This window comes from Equus asinus, chromosome 1 (assembly GCF_041296235.1).
Source record: "Equus asinus isolate D_3611 breed Donkey chromosome 1, EquAss-T2T_v2, whole genome shotgun sequence".
Classification (NCBI taxonomy): Eukaryota; Metazoa; Chordata; class Mammalia; order Perissodactyla; family Equidae; genus Equus; species Equus asinus.
Window position 1 is genome coordinate 174,208,237 of NC_091790.1, and position 27,217 is coordinate 174,235,453.

Genomic DNA, 27,217 nt, shown 5'->3' on the forward strand with positions numbered 1-27,217 from the left:
ATCATTTTTTGGAATTCATGGCTTCCCATTGGAATGATTCTTACCATGTGCATAGAAGTCATTGACAAAATATCATTTTTTTGTAAAATGCCACGTATCTTTATGTTGAATAACAAGAGTATAGTATATAATTGTTAATGGTAATCCAAGCAATAAAATTTCCACCTTGGGGCTGGCTCAGTGGCGCAGCAGTTAAGTTCACACATTCCGCTTTGGCGGCCTGGGGTTCGCTGGTATGGATCCTGGGTGCAGACATGGCACTGCTTGGCAAGCCATGCTGTGGTAGGTGTCCCACATATAAAGCAGAGGAAGATGGGCATGGATGTTAGCTCAGGGCCACTCTTCCTCAGCAAAATGAGGGTGATTGGCGGCAGATGTTAGCTCAGAGGTAATCTTCCTTAAAAAAAAAAAAAGTTTCCACCTTAACTAGTTGTGATACAGTGGCCGTATCCACTCATCCACTGCCTTATTTTAAGTTAGATTTTTACCATCCTGTGAATCCTGCAAATTTAAAATTTTTGGCACAGCACATGCATGGCAACCGTAAGAATCTTCTCTGCTTTTCAGTGTGCATTGTCCGGACGTTGCTGAAGCATAATTTAGGTGAATTCAAATGAAGGTTTACCTGCCTTACAAACACAATTTATGGTTATTTCAGTGACAAGTGCTTTCACCAACCTGATTCAAGATCATATGTGACTGCTTGGGTCTACCAAGTCGTTAAAGAAAGATGTTTTGATTGAGTCATTTGGATATTGCTTCACCCTTCTTCTCTTTTTCCTTCCCCCAGTGTAAAAACTTTATATGCTTGGCTTACAAGGCACAAGGATCTGAAATTCCGTTTAGCAACTACTCCATAACACTTCCGTAATATACATGCAATGTCAATTGTGTTGTAAAACCTTGATAGCCATACTTTATTGTTCAAAAAAGCCTCTTATGAAGGCACAAGAAAAGAACTGAGTCCACAGTTTAATCAAATAATCTCAGCTCCAATCTTATCAGTTCACAAGTACCAGGAAAGCATGAGTGATAAATCAACAACAATTTTATTTTGATCCAGAAATTTTACGTAAGTGAAGAAATTATTGGGTATTATTTGAAAGGTAGAATCTACACAGCATGCATGTCAAAGAAAGTTGAATCCAGTTTCAAGATATTTATAAAAAGTGCTTTTTATCATAATGATAACTAATAGCAAAAGATGCATGGCAAACTTCTAAGTGATGTAGGTATGCCATCTCATTTGATCCTCCCCAAACCCTATAAGGTAGGAACTATTATGCCTATTTAATAGATAAAATATTTGAAGAAACTAAAGACCTAAAAAGTGTAGAACTTTGTGCAAAAACTTTAAAAATTTCTAAAATGGGTAAGCCACAATCCTTGAAATGGAGGGTTTTCCAACTAGTAGGGAAAATAAAATAAGTAGTGAAATAATGTAGCAAGGCAAACTGTGTTATACAGGAAGAGAGAGGCCTGAAGGCCTCTGGGCCAAAGGGGAGGGGAGATCAAAGAAGGTGTAGGTTAGTTTGTAAATAAGTCCACAGATAGCATTTAACGCAAATACAGCAATATGTGTGCTTTCAGATCCCAAAGGCATTAATGAAAAGTTAGAAGCTATTGTACCTGTCCTTCTTTCTTAGTGGTGAAGATACGTATTCTTACTCTATTCACTTTACCCCTCTAGCCACCCTTATTGGCCAGCATTGGCCTTATCACCAAAGAATACAGTTGCATCTCCACATAGCTGTGGTTTGGTCCAGAAAGCAAGCTAAAATAAGCTGGTGCCATATCCGACCAGTTTCATCCATGTGGCAGGCAACCACTAATTCTTTCTACAATCTTCCAAATTTTGTAATAAAGCACCGTTTTGCTTTGTTCAAAAATCTGCAACTATGATACATTTAAATTATATTTTAAATAAGGAATCTAAGTGCAAACTAAATTGAGCTTTGCTTGTGAATTTCAAGAAGAATAGAGATAACTAAAATGAACAAATATTCACTGTGTGCTTACTGTTTACATGGCTCCACTTTCAGCTCTGCAGAGAATTCGAAGTGACCTGAGATGGAGTCTGTTACTAAGTCATGTGTGATGCAGCTCAATGGATGTTCTCCTCTCATATTGCTCTAATAACGTTTTGGAATTAATTGCCTTGATATCATCTGTGCTTATCTAAATGCTATTCATTATTTCCACACTCATCTTATATTCTCCCTCCTCAAGACAATATTTCCAGATTTTTATAACCAAATATGTGAACTTTCTCTTAATCTCCCTATTTATTCTATTCCCTTTAACTCATTTATTGTATCATATTTAGTTATAAATATACTAGTTGCCTTGAGGCAAGAATTATGTTTTAATAAATCTTAATAATCCCTGGAGCCTTGAATACAGTGATCTGCATCTATGAAGTGCTGAGTACAAATGTGAGAGATTCAGTTGAAATAAATATTACTTGGGTACTCTCCAATCAGAACATCTAATGGAAATCATATTAAATTTTACAGGCAAAGTATGACTGCGATCTTTCATAATCATAATTAATTTATTTAACAATTCTATTTTGTGTATATAGATATATTTTTTCTTTGTAAAATTTAAGGATTTTGTATTGTTAATATAATCTTTCACAAAATTATTAATGTTTCAATTATTCATAATATACTTTTATTGACTTTAACAGTAATTTTATTCAACAGAGTTACTACTGGACTGCATGAAAAATTTAAGGCTAAGGGTTTTTCCTTTTTGAGGAAGATTAACCCTCAGCTAACATCCGCTGCCAATCTCCCTCTTTTTGCTGAGGAAGATTGGCCTTGAACTAACACCCGTGCCCATTCTCTTCTATTTATATGTGTGTGTGTGTGTGTGTGTGTGTGTGTGTGTGTGTGTGTGTGTGTGACACCTGCCACAGCATGGCTTGACAAGCAGTGTGTAGGTCTGCACCCGGGATCTAAACCGGCAAACCCAGGGCTGCCCAAGTGGAGTATGCGAACCCAACCACTATACCACCAGGCCAGCCCCAAAGCTAAGGTTTTAATCTCAAATTTCACTGCCTTTGGTTCCAGTTTTTATAAAAACAAAACAAAAGCAAAAATCCCCACAAAACCCTCCACACTATATAAATAGATATTTAACTACAATACCATTCCCATTTTGTAGGAGAAAAAAAATAATTATTACTCTCTAGATGCTGGAAACTAAAATAACTAGAGGCATGCCAGTATAATATTTGTTGTGAAGAGAAATAGTTGTAAATCTGAGAAGATATCAAGCTAGATGAACATAAAATAATTTTTCATTACCTTTACTTAAAATTGCATGCGTTGTCACCTAATTTGTCAGCTGTATTATAATGTTACTCATAAATATATTTGTCTTCTGTTTGTTGACATCATCTAACTTCCCATTTTTCTTTTAGACTTTAAAGCTGTCAAGCCGTGTTCTAGATAAAATAAGTATTGGACAACTCGTTAGTCTCCTTTCCAACAACCTGAACAAATTTGATGAAGTATGTACCTACTGATTTAATCTTTTATGGGTTATTGTTATAAATTGTACAACTCTGAAGGTTTTCCTGGTTCAGATAAGAGTAATAAGTGGTTAAGTCATATGCATCCTACCTTCACTATTTCTGAAAACTGAGAAAGCTGCGTTGTGAAGCAGAGTGCCGTTCTGGGGTGTCATGGAACCACCCAACTCAAACGTACTCAGCTTGTTGTGTATTTAATGAGGTTTTTCAAAATTCAACCCTTATCAGATCTTGTTTCCTTTTAATACTTTGACTCTGTTATTTATTTTGGCTGAACCTGATACTCTGAGCAATTCTTGTTCAGTGCTGTCTTGTGTCATAAATAAATGCAAGGTCCTTGAGGACAGGTAATGTGTTGTATTTATCTTTGCATCTCCAGTATTTAACATAGCATTGAGTGCTCAGCAGGTGCTAAATAAATTACTGTGGAATTGAGCATGCACCTATTCTGAGTCTCTTGTCAGATGATCGAGCTGTGCAGTTGTATAGATGGAGCTTCTGGAAAGTCTTTTGTTCTCTCATGTTCTATACCATGGCTCTTGCTTCAGCCAAATACAAGTATTTAAAATAAATTCTTGACATGATACTTAAGATATCCAATGTCAATTCCACTGAAAAAAACACACTTAAAAATGCAGCGACTTGAAATTTGCTCCTGGGAAATCCTAGCCTCTGAGTAGAATGTTTAAGTATATTACTATCTGCTCCAAGTAGTGAATACCTAGATTTTAGTGTGCCCAGAACCATAAAGTGTTTCGTGGTATAAGCTCACGGTGCTCGATTTCTTTCATCTGTGCTTGTTTGCTTGTTTGTTTTTTGGGGTGGAGGATAAAACGTCACTAGTTTTCGCTGTGATTTTGTTTTCCAGGGACTTGCATTGGCACATTTCGTGTGGATTGCTCCTTTACAAGTGACGCTCCTGATGGGGCTTCTCTGGGACTTGTTACAGGCCTCTGCCTTCTGTGGACTTGCTTTCCTCATAGTCCTCGCCCTTTTTCAAGCTGGCTTGGGGAGAATGATGATGAAGTACAGGTGACGCTGTTATTCACATAGCTTGGAAAGGGTTTCAATTAGGTTTCAAAAAGCCCACTCGAGTAAAATTGGGATTGCTCTATGCACTGAACCGTGATCAACTTACTGGGTGTCACTAAAAAGGAATTATTTTAATGGTGTCAATAATACTTCCTATATCAATGGGATATCTTCTTGCTTGTCAGTCTATAGAATTTCGTTATAAATATGTTACCATCCAGTTCATTTTTGTAGATCATAAGATTTAGGTACAATACATAAAACATTTATGTGAATGGGAAGGAATACGTAAATTTTCAGTAGAATTTATAGACTTTTCCATGGATGATCATGCCAGAGCCTTAGTTATTTATGAATCAGTGGTACTAGTCACTGCTTATGAAAGAGGACTTTTAGAGTTTGTCAGCTAGAGTATGATAGAAAGTGTACAAATTTTGGAGTCAGATAGCTCTTGCCTTGAATCCCAGAGTGCTTGCTTACTAGTTTTATGACCTGAATCATGCCACTTCACTCCTAGTCTTTGGTTTTTTCCTCTTGGACGTGGAGATAACCACCTCTCCGAGGCTGTCATAAGAATTCGGGCTAATGTATGGAATGCATCTCATATAGTGTCTGGCACACTGGAGGCATTTACTAAATGGTAGTTATTATTTTTGTTACTATTTGATGATAAAATAAATGTCCAACTGTTTAATGAAAGAAATGCGGCCTTTCTTAAAAGCTTGAGCAGTTCTTAGTAGAGAATTTGACTTGTTTTTACTAAGCATTTGATTGATGGGTGGATTGATTTACAGAGATCAGAGAGCTGGAAAGATCAATGAAAGACTCGTGATCACGTCAGAAATGATTGAAAATATCCAGTCTGTTAAGGCGTACTGCTGGGAGGAGGCGATGGAAAAAATGATCGAAAACCTAAGACAGTAAGTCATTCTGATGATTTCAATAGCGTTAGCCAGTTAGTGTTTTATGTTTTAGAAATGAGTTTGTCGCAGTGGACTTCCAACTCCTATTTGAAGTTTCTGAAAATCAAATGATTGTGTTAAGTTTCTGACAATCAAACAATTGTATTGTTATATCAATGTGCATGCGTTAGTGGCATAAAGTCATTTTCATGGGCTGTAGTTTTACATAGTTGGTCAACTGTGTTATTTTGCACGACAACGATATTTATACCTTATAAGAGAATGCCTGTATGTGTTTATAGCTGTTTAATGTAGTTGTGTGATTAAACTAATGATCATGATGTTGGAGGCTGATTGAAACCTTAAACGGAACTTCTAGAGTACTAAGTATACAATTCTGAACCAGTAAAGATTCTCTATTATTACATTTTCCTTAATTTTTCTTGTGAAAAATGGAAAAAAAGCCCCTCTATTTGGTTAAAATATGTTTGTTTTTCCTAACTTAAAAATAATAATGGAGGATAATCTCTCTAAATTGTGTTTCTATAAACCCTCTGCTTGAGAAGTCAGTTCAAGTAATAAAATATAGCCACTGCCTGAGGCAGGGTCAGTCCTCGGCACCTCCCTCCAGTCTTATTTCACCTCAGATAACCTTCCTTTCACTGATTAGTAAAGATTATATCCAGCAAAAAAGTACAGCACAGACAGATATGATTGCTGAGGTAATTTTGGGCAAAATATAAACTAGGGCATTTCTGTGGCCACAAGACTGTTTTTCTTTAGTCAAATTTCATATTCCACAAGCTGCAATCAGAAAAACGTTCTAGGAGACTCAGAACCTTTGGGGATAGATATTTTGTTCAAAGGCAGATAATTTCAGGACGTATAGCACTTGAGAGTTTCCCAGGGAAAAATATACTAAAAAAAAGAGTACCCTTTGGGATGGTGTGACTATTGATCGTCAAGGACTCAGGCTGCGAATTCCAGGAGACAATGGTAACTGGGCTGCAGGTGTGTGATTGGAACAACAAAAGAAATGCTGAAATGTTAAGTCCTTTGCCATGTAAATAGAAAGAGTAAAAGAGTATTTATTGCCCAAACATTATTGGTCACCTGTTTTTATTATGCCTTTCAAGACAAATCCAGGAAACAAATTATATTTTCTTTCCAGAAACATCCTTAAAGATTTTGGGGAATTATTTAGTTGGCTGAAGTTGTTTTTCTCATGAACAAGTGAGTTCTCCCTCACGCTTGTCCCATCCGTCACTCTTATGTCTATAAGTGTAGGCATAGCAGGCATGATGAGGTTATCAGAGAATCCAGTGTGCTCAGGCCTCAAGATAAACTCGTGCTCAGGTCATTCTACTGCTGACTTTTGTTGACTTTGGTTTTTGTTTTCCCTCTTCCTCAAAAGGTGAAATCCATCCTTCCTACTGCGTATTTCTGTTTTACCAATTCTAATAGCAAAGGTTTGGTTGTAACTTGCATAATCCAGTTCCTTAATCTAGAATGAAATTGTTACCTGAAAAGGCTGAGAATGCTGACACAATTATGAGAAAGGACGAATTGCTTCTACTCAAAAGAGCAAATATAATGTTCTGGAAGAAATTGGCAGGATGCACTTCAAAGGGGTGATTACCTCGGCCAGGGCCACTGTTGAAGTGGGCTCTGTTGAACAAAGCTCCCTGAAAATCTACTCCTTTATTGCTCTCTGGTAATAAAGTCGCTTTCAAATTTTTTTACAAGGAACTGAAAAAATATTTTTATGACTCATAAAGTGTTAGTAATTTTATTATGGAAAGTACTGCTTTTTGGGTGATTCTCATAAATATTCTTGAATCCTTTATTCTTTTGTTATTAGTACCACTTCTTCCATTTTCCCCAACTGTTTCTAATACATTTCAACAATAATTTTGACAGATTTGTCCACATTTTTATAAACAGTGTTTTCTACCATTTTATTAAGATCAACCTAGCCAATAGTGCTCTTTTTTCTGTTGAAGATTAAGGACAGAATGTAGAGTCTAAGTGCCAGGCCCTCTACTGTGCTGTCATTTATCTTGGCAATGACTCCAGAAGGGGGATGCTATGTGTCCCTTCTATAGGTGTAGATTCTATAGGATCAGAGGGAATGGCGGCTGACTTCAGATGGTGTAGCTATAACTGGCAGAGCCAGGAGTCAAACCCCAGTGAGATTCCAAAGTCATAATCTGCCTTCAATGCCAAATAGTTGAAGTAGGTAAGCATTAGACCATATTAGACTGAATCACAATCTAGCTTGGGCACATTGACCTTCGTTTTCTTTGTCAGAGTGTTCAGGATGACATTTTTTTTCAGACTTAAAAAATTATGTATTTCCTCTGAATTCTACTGTTTGAGAATGAGAACTTTTCTAAGTTACACAAGCATGTGGAACTAGCACCCAAATGCCAGGTACAGCTGTTGCTGCCTCACACCAGAACCCTCTACATGCCTGCGTCATTGCGACTCTTTCTCTTACAAGAGCTGAATAGGAGGATCACAAGTGACTCCAAATTTATGATCCTGAAGAGTGGAATGGAGATCGAAGGCAGCACTGTCCTCTCTTCTCACCAGCCACTGCACTCCCCATTTTCTGCCTGTTGGAGCATTTAAATCTCTTCTATATGTGTAAAAAAAATTGCTCGCATTTGCAGTTCAGGCTAGAAGATCAGAAGTATAATATGATTGCAAATAATACTAAGGTGAGAGAGACAGAGAGGATGCAGTATCTATTCTCAAAATTTTTCAAGAACAACTTGTAATAGAATCACTTGGGTTCTTTTTTTTAAAAAAATGTTTATTTATTTTTAAATTTTTTTGGTGAGGAAGATTCACCCTGAACTAACATCAATTGCCAATCCTCCTCTTTTTTCACTTGTGGAAGATTAGCTCTGAGCTAACACCTGTGCCAATCTTCCTCTATTTTTTGTATGTGGGATGCCTATACAGCATGGCCAATGAGGGGAGGATCCCAGGATCCGAATCCATGAACCCGGGCTGCTGAAGTGGAGCATGCAGAATTTTAACCACTAGGCCATGGGGCCAGCCCCCTTATTTACTTATGTTTTGTTAGCATTGCTACTGATGTAATTTTTTTTGGAGTGGGGGAGATCTGCCCTAAGCTAACATCTGTTGCCAATCTTTCTCTTTTTTTTTCTTCCTTTTTCCTTTTGCAAAGCCCTGGTACATAGTTGTCTATAGTTTTAAGTTCTGGTTCTTCTATGTGTGCCACTGCCACAGCATGGTCACTGACATACAAGTGGTGTGGTTCCACCGCTGGGAACCAAACCCGGGCTGCCAAAGTAGTGTGCACTGAACGTTAACATCTAGGCCTTCAGGGCTGGCTCTGGTTCTCTTTTAAAACACGGATTCTGGAAACCTACTGCAGACTCAGTCAGTCAGTATCTCTGAGTGGTGGGCCTTGGACTCTGCATTTTAACAAGTCTCTCAGGTGATTTTTACCCATGCCAAGGTTTGAGAACCACTCCTCTGTGTCTTATATGTTATTTTCAATGTTCTGCAAACACAAGCTAGAATTTTTAAAATGTTAATAATCCCTTAGGAAATCACAGAATTGTCTTTTTCCTTTATAAATCTTGCAACACTGTCCTCATTTCCACACTTAATTACTTAAAACACCTACCAATCAACGGACAAAAAATTATCAAATTCTCACTAATCTTACAAATTATCAATGAGGTGAATAAATATATTAAAATAATGTAATAATAATAATAGTAATAATTGAGGTTATTAATTATAATTTAAAAAGAATATTTACTGGTACTTTAATTTCTATCCCCCACTCAGATAAGGTAACTGAGGTCCAGAAAGGTTAAATAACTTTCCCAAGATCACACAGCTCTTATAGGGTGAAGCCAGGATCAGAACACAGGCAGAAAGCCTTGAGAGCCTAACTTCAGATTTAATATTCCAAGATGCCTGGTATTTGAAAAGTAAATAAGCATCTCAAATCTTATTTATTTTTTTGTAGAACAGAACTGAAACTGACCCGGAAGGCAGCCTATGTGCGATACTTCAATAGTTCGGCCTTCTTCTTCTCAGGGTTCTTTGTGGTGTTTTTATCTGTGCTTCCCTATGCACTGATCAAAGGAATCGTCCTGCGAAGAATATTCACAACCATCTCATTCTGCATCGTTCTGCGCATGGCAGTCACTCGGCAATTCCCTTGGGCTGTACAAACATGGTATGACTCTCTTGGAGCAATAAACAAAATACAGGTAATGTACTATAACTGGGCATAATATATGATGGTTTTAGAACATTTTAGAACTTTCCTAGTGGACAGACTCTCTAGAGGTAAATTCTTGGTCGTAGGCCTGTTTGATGGATAAGATTTCCTCTCTTGATGTCTGTATGTGGTCTAACGGGCCCCTATAATGAAAGCCTATTGAAATAAAATGAAGGCCTGTGAGATTTTCTTAAGTCAAAGAGATTGAAGACAATATTGTTTCTCTATTCTGGAGAATGTTATTTAAGTAATCAATAGATCGGTTCTAATGAACTTGGTAAATGTGCAAAAAAATGGTGGCAGGTTCACCAGGAAGTTATAAAACTCTCCAGCTAACAGTTGGAATGTTCACCTTGAACTTTTCCAAGCATTTCCCTGGACAGTATGATGGATGAGAAGGGCATTTTTATGTCACATTAATTACCTTAAAATCCCAGCAATGCTGATGTAACCGATAGCTTTGAAGAGAAGTTCTAAAGTCCCCAGGGGATGAGACTCAACTTATACAAAGCTAATTGGATCACCACCATGAACTTGTGTGTGGTTATAATTTTCATAATTAATATGCAGATCAGAATGTACTTTAAAAGTGCTTTAGAACACTGTTGAAATTATTAAGAAATAATTTCTAATATAATTCATAAAACCCAAATACAAAATGCAAAACTGTTAAAGTATAAAATAGATGTAATAATGCATTAACACTATTCTGGTTCTACAGTATGTTTTTGCCTTCTTTTATAAACAGGATTTCTTACAAAAACAAGAGTATAAGACGTTGGAATATAACTTAACAACTACAGAAGTAGTGATGGAGAATGTAACAGCCTTCTGGGAGGAGGTTAGAATTTTTGAAAAAAATCCTTTGCTCTAAATACTTAAGCATTTTCTCCTTTGTGAATCTGGTTTTCATCCTAATGGATAATAAAGTTAAAATGATGATAGAACTGGAAGAGGAACCACGCTACTTATTTTGTAGACTAAGAAGTAGAGGCCCAGGAATATTAAATAGACTTTCACATAACAGATTAGGAAGTAATGCAGATCTTACATGTTTTGGAGCCAGTAGAGCTGGGTTTGAATCCTGGCTCTGCTATTTATCCTCTGTGTAATCCGCATCGGGTTATTTTGCGGAGTCTTTGGTTCTCCATCTGTAAAATGGGAGTACTAATATTTACCTTGCAAATTTGTTGTGAAGGTTGACTGAGATAACGTATATTAAGTGTTTACCAGACTACCACGCAAATAATTAGTTCCTTAATAAATGCTCCCTTCTCTGATCTCAAGTTCTAGTCTGGTGTGCTTTACTTATGCCAGTCAACATAAAGATGTAGGAGAGATATACTGATGTATGGTTTTCTACTATTTTTACTTATTTTCATTCAGTATTTAAAATTCTCTCATGTTTATCAAAGTCAGAAAAAATATTATCAATGATTTTCAGCCTCCTAAGAAGCAATATTTGATTATCAAGAGCACCTATTGAGTTCTTATTTCCTTATGACTTACATCTGTTGAGTAAAGGTAGGAGTTATGAAACCAATGTTCTGTTTCTACATATTTCACAATGTCTTAACTTAGTTTTATTTATATAAGTAACTTGACCACCAGGGCTTCACTTTACTTCACTTTTAAAGATATGAATAAGAGAATAATTCTTTATCTGCCTAGCAAACTTGTTGGTGGAAAAGCGTGTGGATCAGAGTGATGTGATTTCTTTGTTTTTAGGAATTCCAAATGCCCTTCTAGGCATGAAGGAGCAATAAGAAGTTTGACACTTTCACTACTACTTTCAGATAATTGTTTTCCTACCCTGATGCAAAAATTCTCCATCTCACTCTCCTTCCATCTAATAAATAGGGAGCGTGCTGGGCCACTTACTGCGTGCCCGGCACTAGGATAAGCACTTTGTATGTATTGTGGCATTTAATTCTCATAACCTTCCTATAACCTCAGTAATAATATTTCCATTTTACTGATAAGGAAATGGAAGTTCAGAAAAATTAAGGGACATGGCTCAGTTTACACAGTTGGCAAGGGCTGAAGCTGGATTTTGGACCCAAAAGTCACAATCTACAACCCTTTCACTGAACCATTGACTCCTGTCTTGCTGTGTCCTCATCCTCCAGTCTTTGACTGTCACCTCTCAAACTCTGGACACTCCTTGATGGTATTTACTCAGCATAGTGGTGCTTGTTAAACCTCTGCCATCATGTCTGAGACTTCTGCATCCACATGAACAGTCCTTCCAACACTGTCCTTGGAAGTTATATTTTGCAGTGACTTCTTCAGAAGCTTCCCCTCACAGTCATATCCTGAGCTCTCTGAGCACCTGGACTTACTCCATTTTGGAAATATCACACTCTGAAATCTCTTTCTCAGTCCAGAATGTCCTAACCCTCCAGCTCTCTCTGTCTCTTAACTGCCATCTCCATCACCTTTATTGCCTTTCAATTTCATAATTTCTAGTCTCTTTAATTCTCCCTTTTGGACCCCTCCTAGTTTACCCTCCGCTGATTCCAAGACCAACCGTTTCAGTTCTTCTCTTAGCAGCACTCTCAATTCCGTTTTCCTTTTACTAAATCCTTTGCTGCAAAACATTCACTTTATCAACTTTGGCTGAAGAGATGCTGTCTGGGAAAACCATACACTCTAGCCAATTCTAAGTTGTATAGCTACTGTTTCAACCTCAGTTGGGCCTGTAAATCCTCTTGGGAAATCTTTTCATTTGTCTTTAGTTAGCTTCCTTTACCATCTCCCTAAAAGCTGTTCCAGATTTTTACCACTTTCCTGAAATCCCCAACCTCTCTCCCAGGATCTGCTCACCCCCAGCAGATGGCTTGGCCTTCTGCAATACATAGAGAAAATAGAAGCCACCATCATGTATGAATGCTTCTGACTTCTCTCTTCGCTCTTGGAATTATCTTTTCATCCTTCCTTCTTCTCTAAGAGAAAGATGTATTCTTCCTCCTGATTTTGATTAAACTATTACTGTCTTGCTTCACCTTTTCAGAACAGGGGGCTAGCATTTATTCTCTCTCTAGAAGCTTCAGTATCTCCTTTCAACTGATTCCTTCTCACATTTAAATATTTTCAAGTTAAAAAAATTTCTTCCTTGATTTGTACCCACCGAGCCTCATCTTCCAAGCCTCATCTCTTTCCTTCTATTTGCTGTCAAACCTGTTCTCACTTCCTCATCTTTCATGGATGTCTCCCTAATGCAATCTGGATTCTGCCCTCACCAATACATTAAAACGCTTCTTTTCTTCTTGAATTTATCACTTAGCTTTAGTGAACCACTCTTTTCATATTATTTTATCCTCAGACCATGATTTCTAAGTCTTCCCTGCCTTCCACTTCAGTGGTGATGGGCCACTGGGTCCCCACATAGGTCTCCTTCTAGCATTTCATGCTCTCTCTTGTTGACCTCATCCAGACTCACCTGACGTCAGTGTGCTAATGACTCTCAAATGCAAATCTCTGCCCACTTTCTTTCCTGAACTTACCGTATTTCCAAATTTCCTGCATGCTCCTCAAGCACTTCACATTCATAGCTTTCCAAGTTTCATAAACTCACTTTTTCCAGTGCATTCTTCAGTGTATGTCTCATTTGATGACATCACCGTCCACCCAGTTAACTAAGAGACAAGCCCCTGGTGAGTTATATATGACCCCTCCCTTACTCCAAACCTGTGAGTGGGTAAAATTTCTGTTTACATAGTAGGAAGCTGAGACTTAGCGAGGTTGAGTAACTAGAACAGAGTTATACAACCAGTTAGGGCAGACTTAGCAGGTCAGCCTAGGTTTCTCTGACTCCAAAGCCCTTTTCCACTCGCCATACTGTCTCTTGTTAAGAAAAAAAGAGTGACTATTGCTTTACTGTATACAAAATTCTTTCATATATGTTATGTTGTTTAATACACTCCCCAGATCAGGAGACTAAAGGTCAGAATGTTATAATGACTTGTCAGTCATTACCCAGCTAATTGAGAAGATGAGATAAAGACTGAGATAAAGACAAAGGGTCTCATAAGCATTCTACTCACAACTACAGGGGACTCATAATCATGGAAAATGTTCGACCTTACTAGAGAGCAAATAAATAAAAATAACATCAATAGTGAGACTCCATTTTCACCAATAAAGCTCTAAAAAAATACTGAGATTCCATTTTCACCTATAAAACTATTAAAAAAACAACAAAACAAATAAATCCCAAACCAACAAGCAACAGTATTGATAAGGGTTCCTGAAAACTAGCACTATCATACATTGATGGAGGAAAATTTGGAACTACTTTTCAAAAGACTTGGAATTTTATGTACCTTTTGCTCTGGAAATTCTACTTGTGGGAATTTATACTAAAAAAACCCCCAACATTTGCTCCAAGGTTTATAGCAAAGTACATGCATCACAGAATTATTGATTAAGTTAAAATAAAAAGAGGGAAACCATATAATGTTAAAAATAGAGAAGAGTTTATAGTTCATCTGTACTCTTGCATACTATCCTGCAATTAAAAGTTATATTAGGGGCTGGCCTGGTTGTGCAATGGTTAAGTGTGCACGTTCCACTTTGGTGGCCCAGGGTTCGCTGGATTGGATCCCCAGTGTGGACATGGCACTGCGTGGCAAGCCATGCCGTTTTAGGCGTCCCTCATATAAAGTAGAGGAAGATGGGCATGCATGTTAGCTCAGGTCCAGTCTTCCTCACAAAAAAAAAAAAAAAAAAAAGAGGAGGATTGGCAGCAGTTAGCTCAGGGCTAATCTTCCTCGAATAAAAAAATTATATTAAAAAGGTTATTGAATGGTATGTGAAAATATTTATGATCTAATATATGTCAGAAAAAATAGGTCACAAACCTTGTGTAAGATTTTTCCTTAATGTTGCAAAAATCATATATATGATTTTATATATTTATAACTATATGTATTTATAATTGTCTATTTAAAAGAGTGGAGAGATATCATTGAAATGTTAAACAGTTTCTTTCCAGTGGTGGGACTACAAGTGATTTCCATTTTTTTCTTTCTGCTTTTCTATGTTTTCCAAATTTCCTGAAATAAGTGTTTTACTTCTGTGATCAGAAATAAAGGTTACTAGTAAAAAAAACCCTGCCATTGGTCCAAGTGCTTAAAGTCCTGCTTCTAAGCATGGCACACAAGCCCCTTAACAGCTTTGACTGCCCACCTTACCGAGGAGCCCCTTTTTCATCTTGCCTTACACATCTGACGCAGCCACTCACCATTCCTGAGACATGTCTTGTTCTTTTAAGCCTGAATCATTGTGCATGCAGATCCATCTTCCTGGAACACTTATACCGTTTCCTGGTCTTGGGAAATCCCACTTATATCCTTCATAGCCAAGCATGTATGTTGTTTATTTGGTCAAGTTCCAAGCTGAGTCGGTTGCTCTCTCATGTATTCCAGTAGGTCTTAGTATAATGTTTAGTTGTAGCACTAAGCTCATTGCAATGTTAATATCTGTTCGTATGTTGTTCTCCCATGTGGGATTTTTGAAGTGGTCTTTAAACAGAGGTGATGCTCATCTATTAGATAAGTAAATGAATAAAGGAGAAACAAATGCCTTTGTCTCATTTTTAAAGGCTTTTCATTGCCTACTTCTTAAAAGTTTCACTTTTAGTTGTCTAATGACTGAGGGGGATGTTAGCCATCTATGTCATAAGAACTCAAAGCAGTGGTCTTCCAGCTTAATTGCTTATGTATGCCCTAAAAGAATTTTGAAAAACTATGTACCTCTAACACGTTTTTAATTTGATTTGTAAATTTTTCAGTGTAGGTTTACGTGGTGGCAAAAAGATGTAATTCTAGTTTATTGTGTATTGTCTACGTATCTTAAATGGATTTTTTTTTTTTAAAGATTTTATTTTTTCCTTTTTCTCCCCAAAGCCCCCCGGTACATAGTTGTGTATTCTTCGTTGTGGGTTCTTCTAGTTGTGGCATGTGGGACGCTGCCTCAGTGTGGTCTGATGAGCAGTGCCATGTCCGCGCCCAGGATTCGAACTAACGAAATGCTGGGCCGCCTGCAGGGGAGCGCGCGAACTTAACCACTCGGCCACGGGGCCAGCCCCATCTTAAATGGATTTTTGTCAAAACTTGGGAACTGCAGTTTCAGTGCATTCAATTTTATGGAAAATAAATAAATTTATGAAGCCAGTTTTCATTGTCAAGCCAATCAGCTAAATATAACTTGCTTTATGTCAGAAAAGCACAACTTTACTTTAAAATAAAGACAATCATTTGTATTAATTTATTAAAAATTAATTAATCAGCAAATTAGTTAATTAAAATGCCTTATCCTTCAACTCGTTTCTGAAATCTGATTCTGAGATAAGTGAGACACATACATTGCCTTCACTGTGAAACCTGAGTGAAATGAGATGTTACCTCCTTCAGTATTTCTGGCTTTGCAATTATGGGATGCTCTTCCAGGAGAAGATCATATCTTACAGTCTCCTTGTTTCCATCCTAGAGCTTTTTACACTCCAGAAAGTGCAATGTAGTGAAACTCAGGACTGGCGAGAAGCCTGCTCTGCTGTGTAAAGTGAGGGAAGGACAATTGTGAGAGGGACGTGGGAAAGGGGAATTGACAAACAGCGGGCGAATTCTCAGGCAGATTAATTTTAGGAATGAGCACATTTGGATGTTGAGGATGTGGGACTAGATTCCCTTAAAACTAGGTGCACCAGCTTCATCCTGATCAATCTTTAGGGCTATTTACTTTGGTTTGAAGACCACCACTCTAAAGCTTCCCATGGGACAACAGAGAAGCAGGGAACTATCAAGAGAGAATTCTTTCTCCCCAGCTACTCTATAAGTAGAATTCATTCCAATCATCTGGCAGACTCACCACATTTGTACATAATTGTAACTACTTAAAGAAATTCTTTGAGCTCTCAGAGAAAGGTACTACCAGCATGATAGAGTAGAAGTCAGATTTGCGCTGTATTTCCACCCTGACCTGTTATGTGACTTTAGTCATTAATCTCTCTGAATCATAGTCTACAGCTCTGAAAGAGAGGGATTATGAAGTCTACCTCATATATTATTATTACACTGAAGATTAAATAATAATGTTTATATACCCAGCTTACAAGAGAAGGTGTGTATGTAGATACATTATTTTTTTATTATTATTGTATATTTAAAATATACAATATATATTTTTATATTTTTTATATATATAAAAAAGGCTTATAATATATAAAATCTCTAATTTAGTTTAATTTGATGGTGAGCAACAATCTGAGAAATTGAAATTATGTTTTCATTAGAAGCTGTAATTTTCAAATGTTTTGGATCCTGTGCTCTAGAAATCATGTGCTGTAAAGTATGGATCATGTGCCATGTGCTTTTTGAACTAATCATACATAAAACAAATATCTATTGAAAATATCTGAAAAACTTACCTTTTATTTTCTATGTTTTTTTTTTTTTACAGGGATTTGGGGAATTATTTGAGAAAGCAAAACAAAACAATGACAATAGAAAAATTTCCAATGGTGATAACAGCCTCTTCTTCAGTAACTTCTCACTTCTTGGTACTCCGGTCCTGAAAGACATCAGCTTCAAGATAGAAAGAGGACAGCTATTGGCGGTTGCTGGATCTACTGGAGCAGGCAAGGTAGTCTCTTTTATTCTTCATCATTAAGACCTTAATTTGGCATGGATTTCTCCTTTCTTTTTCTAGTTTGTAGCGTAAGAAGGTATTTTGGAGAAATTCTTATTCTGATGTTAGGAGAATCCTTGCATATAGTATCCCTTACAATATAAATTGTTCCACTGATGGTATCCTCTAGCCATTTATTTCTTCATCTTATTTTCAGTGACTTCTTCTACGTCTTTATATTTTGCACAGCACTCAGCACAGTGTCTTGCAGATGGTGAGCATTCAGTAACTTTATTGAGCAAATGAATCATCCATTTTTACCAGTCTGTGGCACAGACATTTTTTCAGTGCTAGTCCAGGAAAATCACGGCTTAGATTTTACTTCAGTAACCACATAGACAAAAGGTCTCCATTTTGTTGACATTAGAATTTTGGAGAATAGACTCAGACTTGCTTATGATTTATTATGAGGAAAAATTAGTGAGTGGGATAATGTTTTGAAGGAAATACATAGGAATGTTAATTTATTCAGTGCTGGTGAGCCCTTCTCACCCACCGTCCCACCCTAATTTATTATAAACCAGGAATATTTGGAGATACATCTGATAAAAATTCATAGGTTACAAAGTGAAAACAGCTAAAGGGGCAAACTTCATAGTCAGGAGAAGAGAAGACTTTATAGTGATCTTCAAGGGTATGAGCTGTCCTTCTGACAATGATGAAACTCTTATTTTCTTTATCTAGGAAGTAAATATAAAGGGCATGAAGGAATCAAATCAGAGATAAGAAAAGGCCTCCTGGCTTTGGAGTGAGCTACAAAGGAAATAGGCATTTGCTTTGAAAGTCTATAAAAAAATAGGTCCTGGAGCTGGCCTGGTGGCATCATGGTTAAGTTCACACGTGCCTCTTCGGTGGCCCAGGGTTCACAGGTCTGGATCCCGGGTGTGGACCTAGCACCACTCATCAAGCCATGCAGTGGTGGCATCCCACATACAAAATAAAGGAAGATTGACACAGATGTTAGCTCAGCGAGAATCTTCTTCAAGCTAAAAGAGGAAGATTGGCAACAGGTGTTAGCTCAGGGCCAGCTTCCTCATACACACACAAAAAAAGGTTCTTGTTCTCACCTGACTGTAATTTTAGCTGTGATACTTTCTAGAAATATAAGAAAAAGCTGAGTATTTTCTTAAAAGTTTTCAAAATACTCTCTAGGATTAAACTCAAGGATGAAAGAAAAGAAAGAAAGGAAGGAAGGAAGAAAAGAAGAAAGGAAGGAGTGATGCTATGCTGTAAGATAAAAATGTAAATAAAAATGTAAATTAAGAAACACTCCTGAAAGGCAGTTGTTTATTAATATCTAATATACGAAGAGCCATAGTTTGAAGAATTTAATCTGACACATGGGAAATAAAATGGCACAGAAAATTTCTAGTCATTGAATTTGGTGTCCACAATGCTAGTAATACAATTTGTTTCTTTCTTTCTCCAGTTATTTTTCCTATATGTGAAACAGGCCTTTTAAATAAAGTACCTGTAGTGCATTTTCTTTTTAGAAAAACGTGTTCCTTCTTAAAGTGTTATTTTTTCTTTCTATTTCTTATATAATATTACTAGCAGTTTTCACTGTTAAAAGAAAATGATGCCATAGGAGGAATTGTTAATAAATAAGTTACAAATGATCTAAACAAGAACGTTTCCTTCTGAGAGGATGGTAATTGTGTTTCATAGAATTTTAAAAATCTGTTTATGTGTTTAAAATTACCTGTACGAAAGGTGTACAAAAATAGCTTTGCAATTACAAATTACAGGACTTACCAGCAATTAAGTTTCAAGCAATTCTATTAAGAATTGATAAGCAGGTAATTGCTGGCTGAAGTTGCAATTGCACCTTCTGGGAAGTAGCTATGAACACACAATTGGATGAAGGCAGTGGTTTGTTAGGAATAATTAAACCCTACTGACAAACAGGGTTTGGCAACTCAATCTAGGAGGATGCCTTTTCAAAGTATTAGGAATGGGGCACTTTAGAATCTTACTGGACAAAAGATCCAGCTAAAATATAAGATTGAATAATTGAATATTATCATTTTGAGTTAAATCCCACTCCACTCAATTTGGTAATTTGTATTTCAAAAGCCTTCAAAATAACCAAATAATTCTTCTACTTGTATGACTTCACCTGGTATGTTGGCAGAGATTTTATATAAAGACATTCATCACAACATTGTTTCAATAGCCAGAAATTGGGGGATCCCTAAATGTCTAATAATAGGGGATTGACTAGGTAAATTTTGGTGTAGTTGTATAATGGCATGTTATTCAGTCAGTAAAAGATACCATAAAACGTGACTCTGAAGAGTATATATGATATACTGTTAAATGAAGATGTTTTTTGCTCTCATCTGCGTTGTGTTTACATTTATGAAATTTCCTTGAATTATTTTGATTAAGCAATATTGGTGTAAGAGTCTTTACCACTGGGTGCCCTTGACTGGAGGCTGGCTTGTGGTATCTCCCCAGGGTATGGAGATTTTCAGTCTGTCTGTTGTCCCCACCACAACTGAAGCAGATCTGTGGCCTTGCCGACAACCCCTGATTCCGCATGGTCTCTATCGTCGTCCTGGCCTCACTCTTGTACTAAGTTTTAGCTTGGCTCTATAATAACTGAGCATCAGATGTGTAAAATAAGCTATTAGCTTCTGCTTTTGCTTACTTTTTAGATAAAATACAAATGTCTGCAAAGTTTTATCAGTATTTTGCTATGTTTATTTTTATATCTATTATATTCAATGGTGTTTTCATTTAACTTTATAGCTCTCAAAATACCAAAAAAATACATATATATAAAAAATCAGATCCATTCCATTGTTTGGGTTTATAAAGCTGTTCTATATGAAAATATCACTTCTAGTTTTAATTTTTATACAAAGGCATTATACATAGAAAAAAGGTATTTCAGCTATTTTCCCCATACAATAAGAATTATAATGTTTACTGAGCTAAATACCACAAAGATGTCTGTTACTTGACTGTCTTTTTTTCCTAATATATTTTAGGTAATATTATAATTTATTAAAATTAAAAATTAAAAATTTTAGAAAATTAAAATATGTAAAAGGTTGAAAAATTGTCCCTCTATTTTTTAAAAATTTTTTTGTGAGGAAGATTCACCCTGAGCTAATATCTGTTGCCAATCCTCCTCTTTTTTCACTTGAGGAAGATTGGCCCTATGCTGACAACTGTGCCAGTCTTCCTTTATTTTTTGTATTTGGGATGCCTCCACAGCATGGCTGATAAGCGTAGTAGGTCTGCACCCAGGATCTGAACCTGCGAACCCGGGCCACCGAAGTGGAGTGTGTGGAACTTCAACTACTTGGCCACGAGGCCACTTCTGTGTCTCTGCCTATTTTCCACTTTCTGCCATTCCCTCCCCCAACCCAGGCAACTACTCCTGTTAATTTTTTGAATATATATATTATTATATATAGTATTCCATTGTTTGGATTTATGTTCCCTAATGTAATGAGTCACCTACTGATTGACATTTGGGTTGTTTCCAGTATTTTGCTAACACAAAGAATGACATTATGAATAATAACGTAACGCCTTTGTGTGTTTGTCAAACTCCCCTCCCTGAAGGTTGCATCACTGTGTGCTTGTGCTGTACGGTCTGGCCCCTCTCCACTGATTTTAGTGCTGCCTTTATCAAATACTAATTCCTTTATGCATTTGGATGTTTGTAGTTATAGTTCTGTTCCACTGGTTTGTCTTTTTATTTATGTACCAGTAATTCACTTTTTTATGTTATTGAGCCCTTTTAATATAATGTGTCATAATATCATTAAATTATAAGATGATTTAACAAATTTATTGAACAGCTGCTTTGTGCTAGGCACTGTTCTAGGCCCTAAGGATATAGCAGTGAACAAAACCCACAATATATCCCCTCCTAAGGAGCTCACATTCTAGTGGGTGATGAAAAAAATAATATATATGGGATGTCACATGATGGTAAATGCCATGAAGATAAAGCAGAAAAGGAAGATTGATAACAGGGGTGCAATTTTAAATAGGGGGGATAGGGAAGGCTACACTGAATGATAACATTCGAGCAAAAACTTGAAGGAGGTAAGGGATTAGGTCATGCGGATATCTGGGGAAGAGTCTTCCAGGCAGAGGGTGGGGCAAAGCCTTGAAATGCAGCTGTACCTATCTAGTTCAAAGAACAGCAAGGAGATCGATGGGGTTGGCACAGGGTGAGCCATGGAGGGTAGAACTGTCAGAGAAGTAATGGGGATGGGGCAGACCATTGCTTGGAGCCTCGTAAAAGAGCCCCACGTGCCTTACAAAGGGCTTTGTAAAGATTAGACTTTTTCTGAGGAGATTAGAGGCCATTGAAGGATTTTAAGCAGAGAAGTGACATGATCTGACTTACATTTTGACAGGGCCACTTTGAGAACAGATTGTAGGGAGACAAGGGCAGAAGCAAAGAGATGAGTTTGGAGGCTATTGTGCTAATCCAGGCAAGAGATGAAAGTGGCTTAGTCCAGGTGGTAATGGAAGTAGAAGTCAGATTCAGGACATGTTCCTGAGGCAGGTACAACAGAGTTAGATTGAATATGGCATATGAGAGAAAGGGAGGAGTCAGGGATGAGTTCAAAGTTTTTGGACTGAGTAGCTGGAAGGATGAAGGTAACATTTACTGAGAAGATTACGGGAGAAACAGGTTTTGGGTGGAGTTTGATTTTGGAATGTTAAGTGTAAAATGCCTATTTGACAACCAAGTAGAGATGATGGGTGAATATACAAGTCTGGTTTCAAGGGATCAGGGGCTGGCGGTGTAAAGACATGGGCTAAATGAGATTCCAAAAGAGAGAGTGTTGAGAAGAAGAGGAAGGGGCCAAGATGTGAGCCCAAGAGCATTCCAACTTTTTGAGGTGGGGGACATGTTTTTGTTCTAGTGATTATGTTTATAATAATAACTTTATGTTACATCTTTGGTCTTCCATTTCTTTAGTTCACTATGAGCTCTGATAAAATCGATGTTTTTTCTTCCTCTGCTGCCTCCTTTTCTTCTGCTTAATTTTAGTCAGTAGTATTATCTTTCTTAATGTTTTATCTTTGTATTGTTAAATGTGCTTATGCTTCTCTTACTTGATTTGTTACCTTTAAATGGTATCCTTTGACTTCCAGCTTTTCTTGATAAGGCAATCAGCACATTTCCGCTACACCCCATTTCCTTTGTTTTGTTTGTTTTTCCTTAGAACTTTTCTTATTGTCAGGGCACATACCATATTTAAATTCTGTTCTTCCACTCTAATTCCCACATTAGTTTAAATTTTAGTTCACAGTTGTATAGTCTTTGCTCACTGATAGTCCTTTTGGTGAAGCTTCTTCCATCATCTCTTGGATGATTTTATACTAGTTTCTTCAAGAAGGGCTCATGGGAAAAATATTACCTGACTATAACTCTTTTTAACTATTCTCCCCTTTATAAGATGAAGATAATATCGAATCTCCCTTGCAGGGTTATTGTGAGGATTACATAAATGGATACAGTTAAATCACGTAGAGCAGTACCTAGCATAGAATGAGCGCTCAACAAATATTAGCTGTGGCTAATCTTTCTGTGACCTCCTCCAAACTCATCCCAACAATTTGAATTAGGTGCTCCAGCCCTGTGAACCTCTGTCAGAGCACTTATCACACTCCATTGTAATTCTTTCTTTTTTTCCTCTTTATATCTTTCGTGCATAGCAGCGTGCCCAGAACAGGAAGTGCTTAATAAATTTTGAATCAAATGAGTTAATATAGAATCTTTAAAAGTCAGAATAGATACCTCTGCTTAGGATGACAGTTGGAGGCAAGTACATCCTGAGAGTGATTTGATCAAATGATTTAACTTCGTAACAATGGTTTCATTTCCAGACTTCACTTCTAATGATGATTATGGGAGAACTGGAGCCTTCAGAAGGTAAAATTAAGCACAGTGGAAGAATTTCATTCTGCTCTCAGTTTTCCTGGATCATGCCTGGCACCATTAAAGAAAATATCATCTTTGGTGTTTCCTACGATGAGTACAGATATAGGAGTGTCATCAAAGCGTGCCAACTAGAAGAGGTAAGTGATTATGTGAGAAATTTCTGATTAGGCATATGAAGCCTTCAAACTACCTAAATTATATATTTAGCTCCCTGTTCAGTCAGTCCACATATATGTTAAGCTCCCACTATGAGTAAACTACTGTGAGTAAATCAATTAATAAAATATATGACTCCTGCTTTAAGACATTTTCAAAAACATAAAGAAGGCACAATTTATTCTTAAAATGTTGGGTGTGTTTGGTTACAATAAAAACTCTTTATGAAATGGTGAGAATTTTGTTCATTCATTAGTGAGGCGTGTCCTTAGTGGACACTTATGTGGCATACATTTTTTAAAAGATGCTTCAAAATTATACAGAGGACTTTAGCAATTTTAATAACACCGTGGCCTAATGGAACAAGCATTGGCCTGCCAGTAGAGAATCAGAGATAAAATTGTGAATGTATCTTATCGTTTGGCCTTGAAAATATAGCCGTGTAATCTCTAGTGACTGTAATTCTCTGAAACAGAGGCAAAATGAAGATGATGCTGTTGACTTATTTCATAACAATATCGGGGATATTTATGGGCTAATATATAATAATAATATGGGCTAATTGTCTGGAAACACACAGAGTATTCCTAATGAAACCAGTATGTGGATCTTGTACTATTCAGTACATAAATTGTATGATGGGGAGGAGGGGTTCAATAATTACTGGTGCAAATGTTAGAGCAGAGAATTTGGCATTTGACACAAGTGGATCCCTTTAAATCACCTTTCATGAAAAAAATTGCAGTGGGTATAAATGAAGCTTAAAATATAGTGCGTGAAAAATAGAAAAAGGCTAATTGTGGATTAATAGAGACTGCAATTCTTACAAAAGAGGGCTACATGCTTGTACAGATAGCTTTCTATGTATATACTGACTCCTTCAACAGTAGTTTTTAAAGCTCTATTCTCTTATTTTCTATATACCCTGTAAGCACAAAGAAAATAAAAGCTATCTTGGAAAAGTATTGGATTTACCTTGAAGAAGATAGTTTTCATTCCTCAAAAGCCCTTCTTCCAGGAATAGACTTTCACAACCTGGAGGTTGGAACACTCAGTAGATTTGTTATAAAAAAATTTGAATGTTTCTGGAGAACACAGGTATTTGTCTAGGAGGGGACTGGGATGTGGGAGTGGTAGTGCCTTGCAAGAGAAATCATGGGCTTTATTTATTTATTAGTGGAAAGGTATTGAGAGGTTTCTGGTAGGCTTTATTTTTTTCCTTGAATATACCTTTTCCCATAGAAATGATTTTATAAATAGTGGTTTGACTCCCAAAAGTAAACCCATAAAAGTATATTTAACCCAAATATAGCATAGCTATATTGCTAGTAATAAGTGCAGAGCTATGGGTTCCTTATTCATCAAATGAGCATTTACTAACTTCTGAATATTGTACTAGGTCCTGGGAATGCCAAGTTGAATAAGACAGTCCATTTCAGAGTATAGTGACCTGTGTTTTAACGAATGATTGTATGGTATGTGAATTATATCTTGATAAATCTATTAAAATAATGAAGGAAAGAGGAAGAAGATATTCCTTTTTTCTGATTCCATGCCCAGCCTTAAAATTATTTTCAGTGTATAGTTTAGTGTCTTTTAGAATATTCATAGGGTTATACAATCACCACCACATTTTAAACTCCTCTAAAAGAAACCCTGTTAACAATCAATTTCCGTTCTCCTATAACTAACTCCCCTACCTAGGCCTAAGCAACATTCTGTCTCTAAAATTTTCCTATTCTAGATATTTCACATAAATGCAATCTTACAATATATGGTCTTTTGTGACTAAATAAACTTTTATACTTGAAGAAGGTAAGGAGTCTTCATTCGGAAAACATTTATTGAAACTTGCTGCATTTTATGAAAATGGGAATAGAACAAGATTCATAAGAGGTTCATGGACCAGTAGGAGAAAGAAACATATCAATAAAGACCGAAATGGTTGCTCTAATAGAAAAAGAAAGAAGTATTTTTTTTTTTTAAAGATTTTATTTTTTTCCTTTTTCTCCCCAAAGCCCCCCGGTACATAGTTGTATATTCTTCGTTGTGGGTCCTTCTAGTTGTGGCATGTGGGACGCTGCCTCAGCATGGCTTGATGAGCAGTGCCATGTCCGCGCCCAGGATTCGAACCAACGAAACACTGGGCCGCCTGCAGCGGAGAGCGCGAACTTAACCACTCGGCCACGGGGCCAGCCCCAGAAAGAAGTATTTTTATAGGAATAAAAGGAGGAAGCATGGGAGTTGATCTAAGTCTGCCTTATGTAAGAAATACCCTCCAGAGGAGGCACAAGGCTAATGTCCTACAGCGGAAAGATTTACTGTGGAATTCCAACAGTGTCAAGAGTGAAACTTATGGTCTTGGAGGAATTTTTTGATTAAGAATAGTAGAGGTGCCAATAAAGTAGAGAGAAGGTTAGGTTGATGTGAACAAGTGGGAGAGATTGATGAGTAAATGGTCACTGGATTGTCAAGAAAATTAAATGAGATAAATATAAGTTACCTAATGTAGCATCTAGTGCAAATTAGCCATTCCGTAAATATTAGCTCCTTTCTCCTTCCTTTTGAGGTGGAGAATACTGCTAGAGAGCATGACATAAGAGAAATATGTCTGAGATTCCATTCTTGTTAGTGAATGATTACTGTGGGAACAAGATGGAGGTTGGTATAATTAAGAAGGAGAAACATGAAGCCAAAGAATCATAAAAAATCATAAATATAAATTTTGATGTTGACAGAAGTAGTTACAGGAGAAAATTATAAAAATGGTCATCTATAAATATGGTGGTTGGTCTATGTGACCCAATCAAGTTGAAGTATTCTGTGGAAGAAAACAGATGACGTAAGATCCTAAAGGTTTGGAGTATAGTCACGATGTTTCCATGCTCTAGAAATGACAATGGAGTTGGGAGGTGATTCCAATTACTATGCCCCTTTCAGACCCCAAAACATTACTTATGTGATTACCTTATGCCAGACTCTGTGCACTGTGGTGGGAGGAGGGTGAGTACAAAATTAAAACATTATCCCATCCTTCAAAGAATTTATAGGCTGGTTGGGGAAAAAAAATACATAAAGAGACCATTTGAATGTAATATAGCCAAGTGTTGGGATAGAAGTTCTCAAGTTACCTCAGAAGCCCATTTGAGGGCTTTAAGCCTGCCTGGACAGTTCAGGGAGGCTTTCTCTGAAAACAGACACCTTAAAGGATTCTGGACAGAGGAAACTGTATGAACAGAAAATGGGACATGAAACCACAAGGTTAGTGCAGGGAACCACAAGGATCTTGATGGAACCAGAGTGTAATTGGGGGACAGTGAGTGGGGAGGAATGAAGCTGGAGGGCCATGTCTTGGGAGCCTTGTGTACCGGTCTCAGGAATTTGGTCTTAGAGAGCTTTAATCAGGGGAATGACGTAATCAGCTTTGCATTTTAGATATATCACTTTGGCTGTGCCATGAGGAACAGAATTAAGGTGGACACGATTCAAGACTTTGTGGGATAGCAAAAAGAACATAGATTTTGAGATCGAGCAGAGATGGGTTACTAAAGAAAGTTACTTAACTTTGCTATATACCGAGTTTTATCCTCGGCAATATGGGGATACTATTACCTATTTTTCAGGGTTTTGTGGAGTCTTCTGGAGCATAGAAAGTACTTAATAAATAAAACCGCTATTATTATTATTATTATTGATAGTAC

The 27,217-nt window shown here is 37.0% G+C and overlaps 1 protein-coding gene across 1 annotated transcript in view; it reads left to right on the forward strand.

The window, feature by feature from the left end:
• Positions 1-27,217, forward strand: part of CFTR (CF transmembrane conductance regulator) — a 165,265-nt gene that overhangs the window by 49,909 nt on the left and 88,139 nt on the right. The window contains exons 5-11 of the mRNA XM_014838463.3: positions 3,431-3,520; positions 4,410-4,573; positions 5,368-5,493; positions 9,491-9,737; positions 10,497-10,589; positions 17,210-17,392; positions 23,306-23,497. Coding sequence (XP_014693949.2) covers positions 3,431-3,520; positions 4,410-4,573; positions 5,368-5,493; positions 9,491-9,737; positions 10,497-10,589; positions 17,210-17,392; positions 23,306-23,497 — 1,095 coding nt within the window. The remainder of the gene's footprint in view (positions 1-3,430; positions 3,521-4,409; positions 4,574-5,367; positions 5,494-9,490; positions 9,738-10,496; positions 10,590-17,209; positions 17,393-23,305; positions 23,498-27,217) is intronic.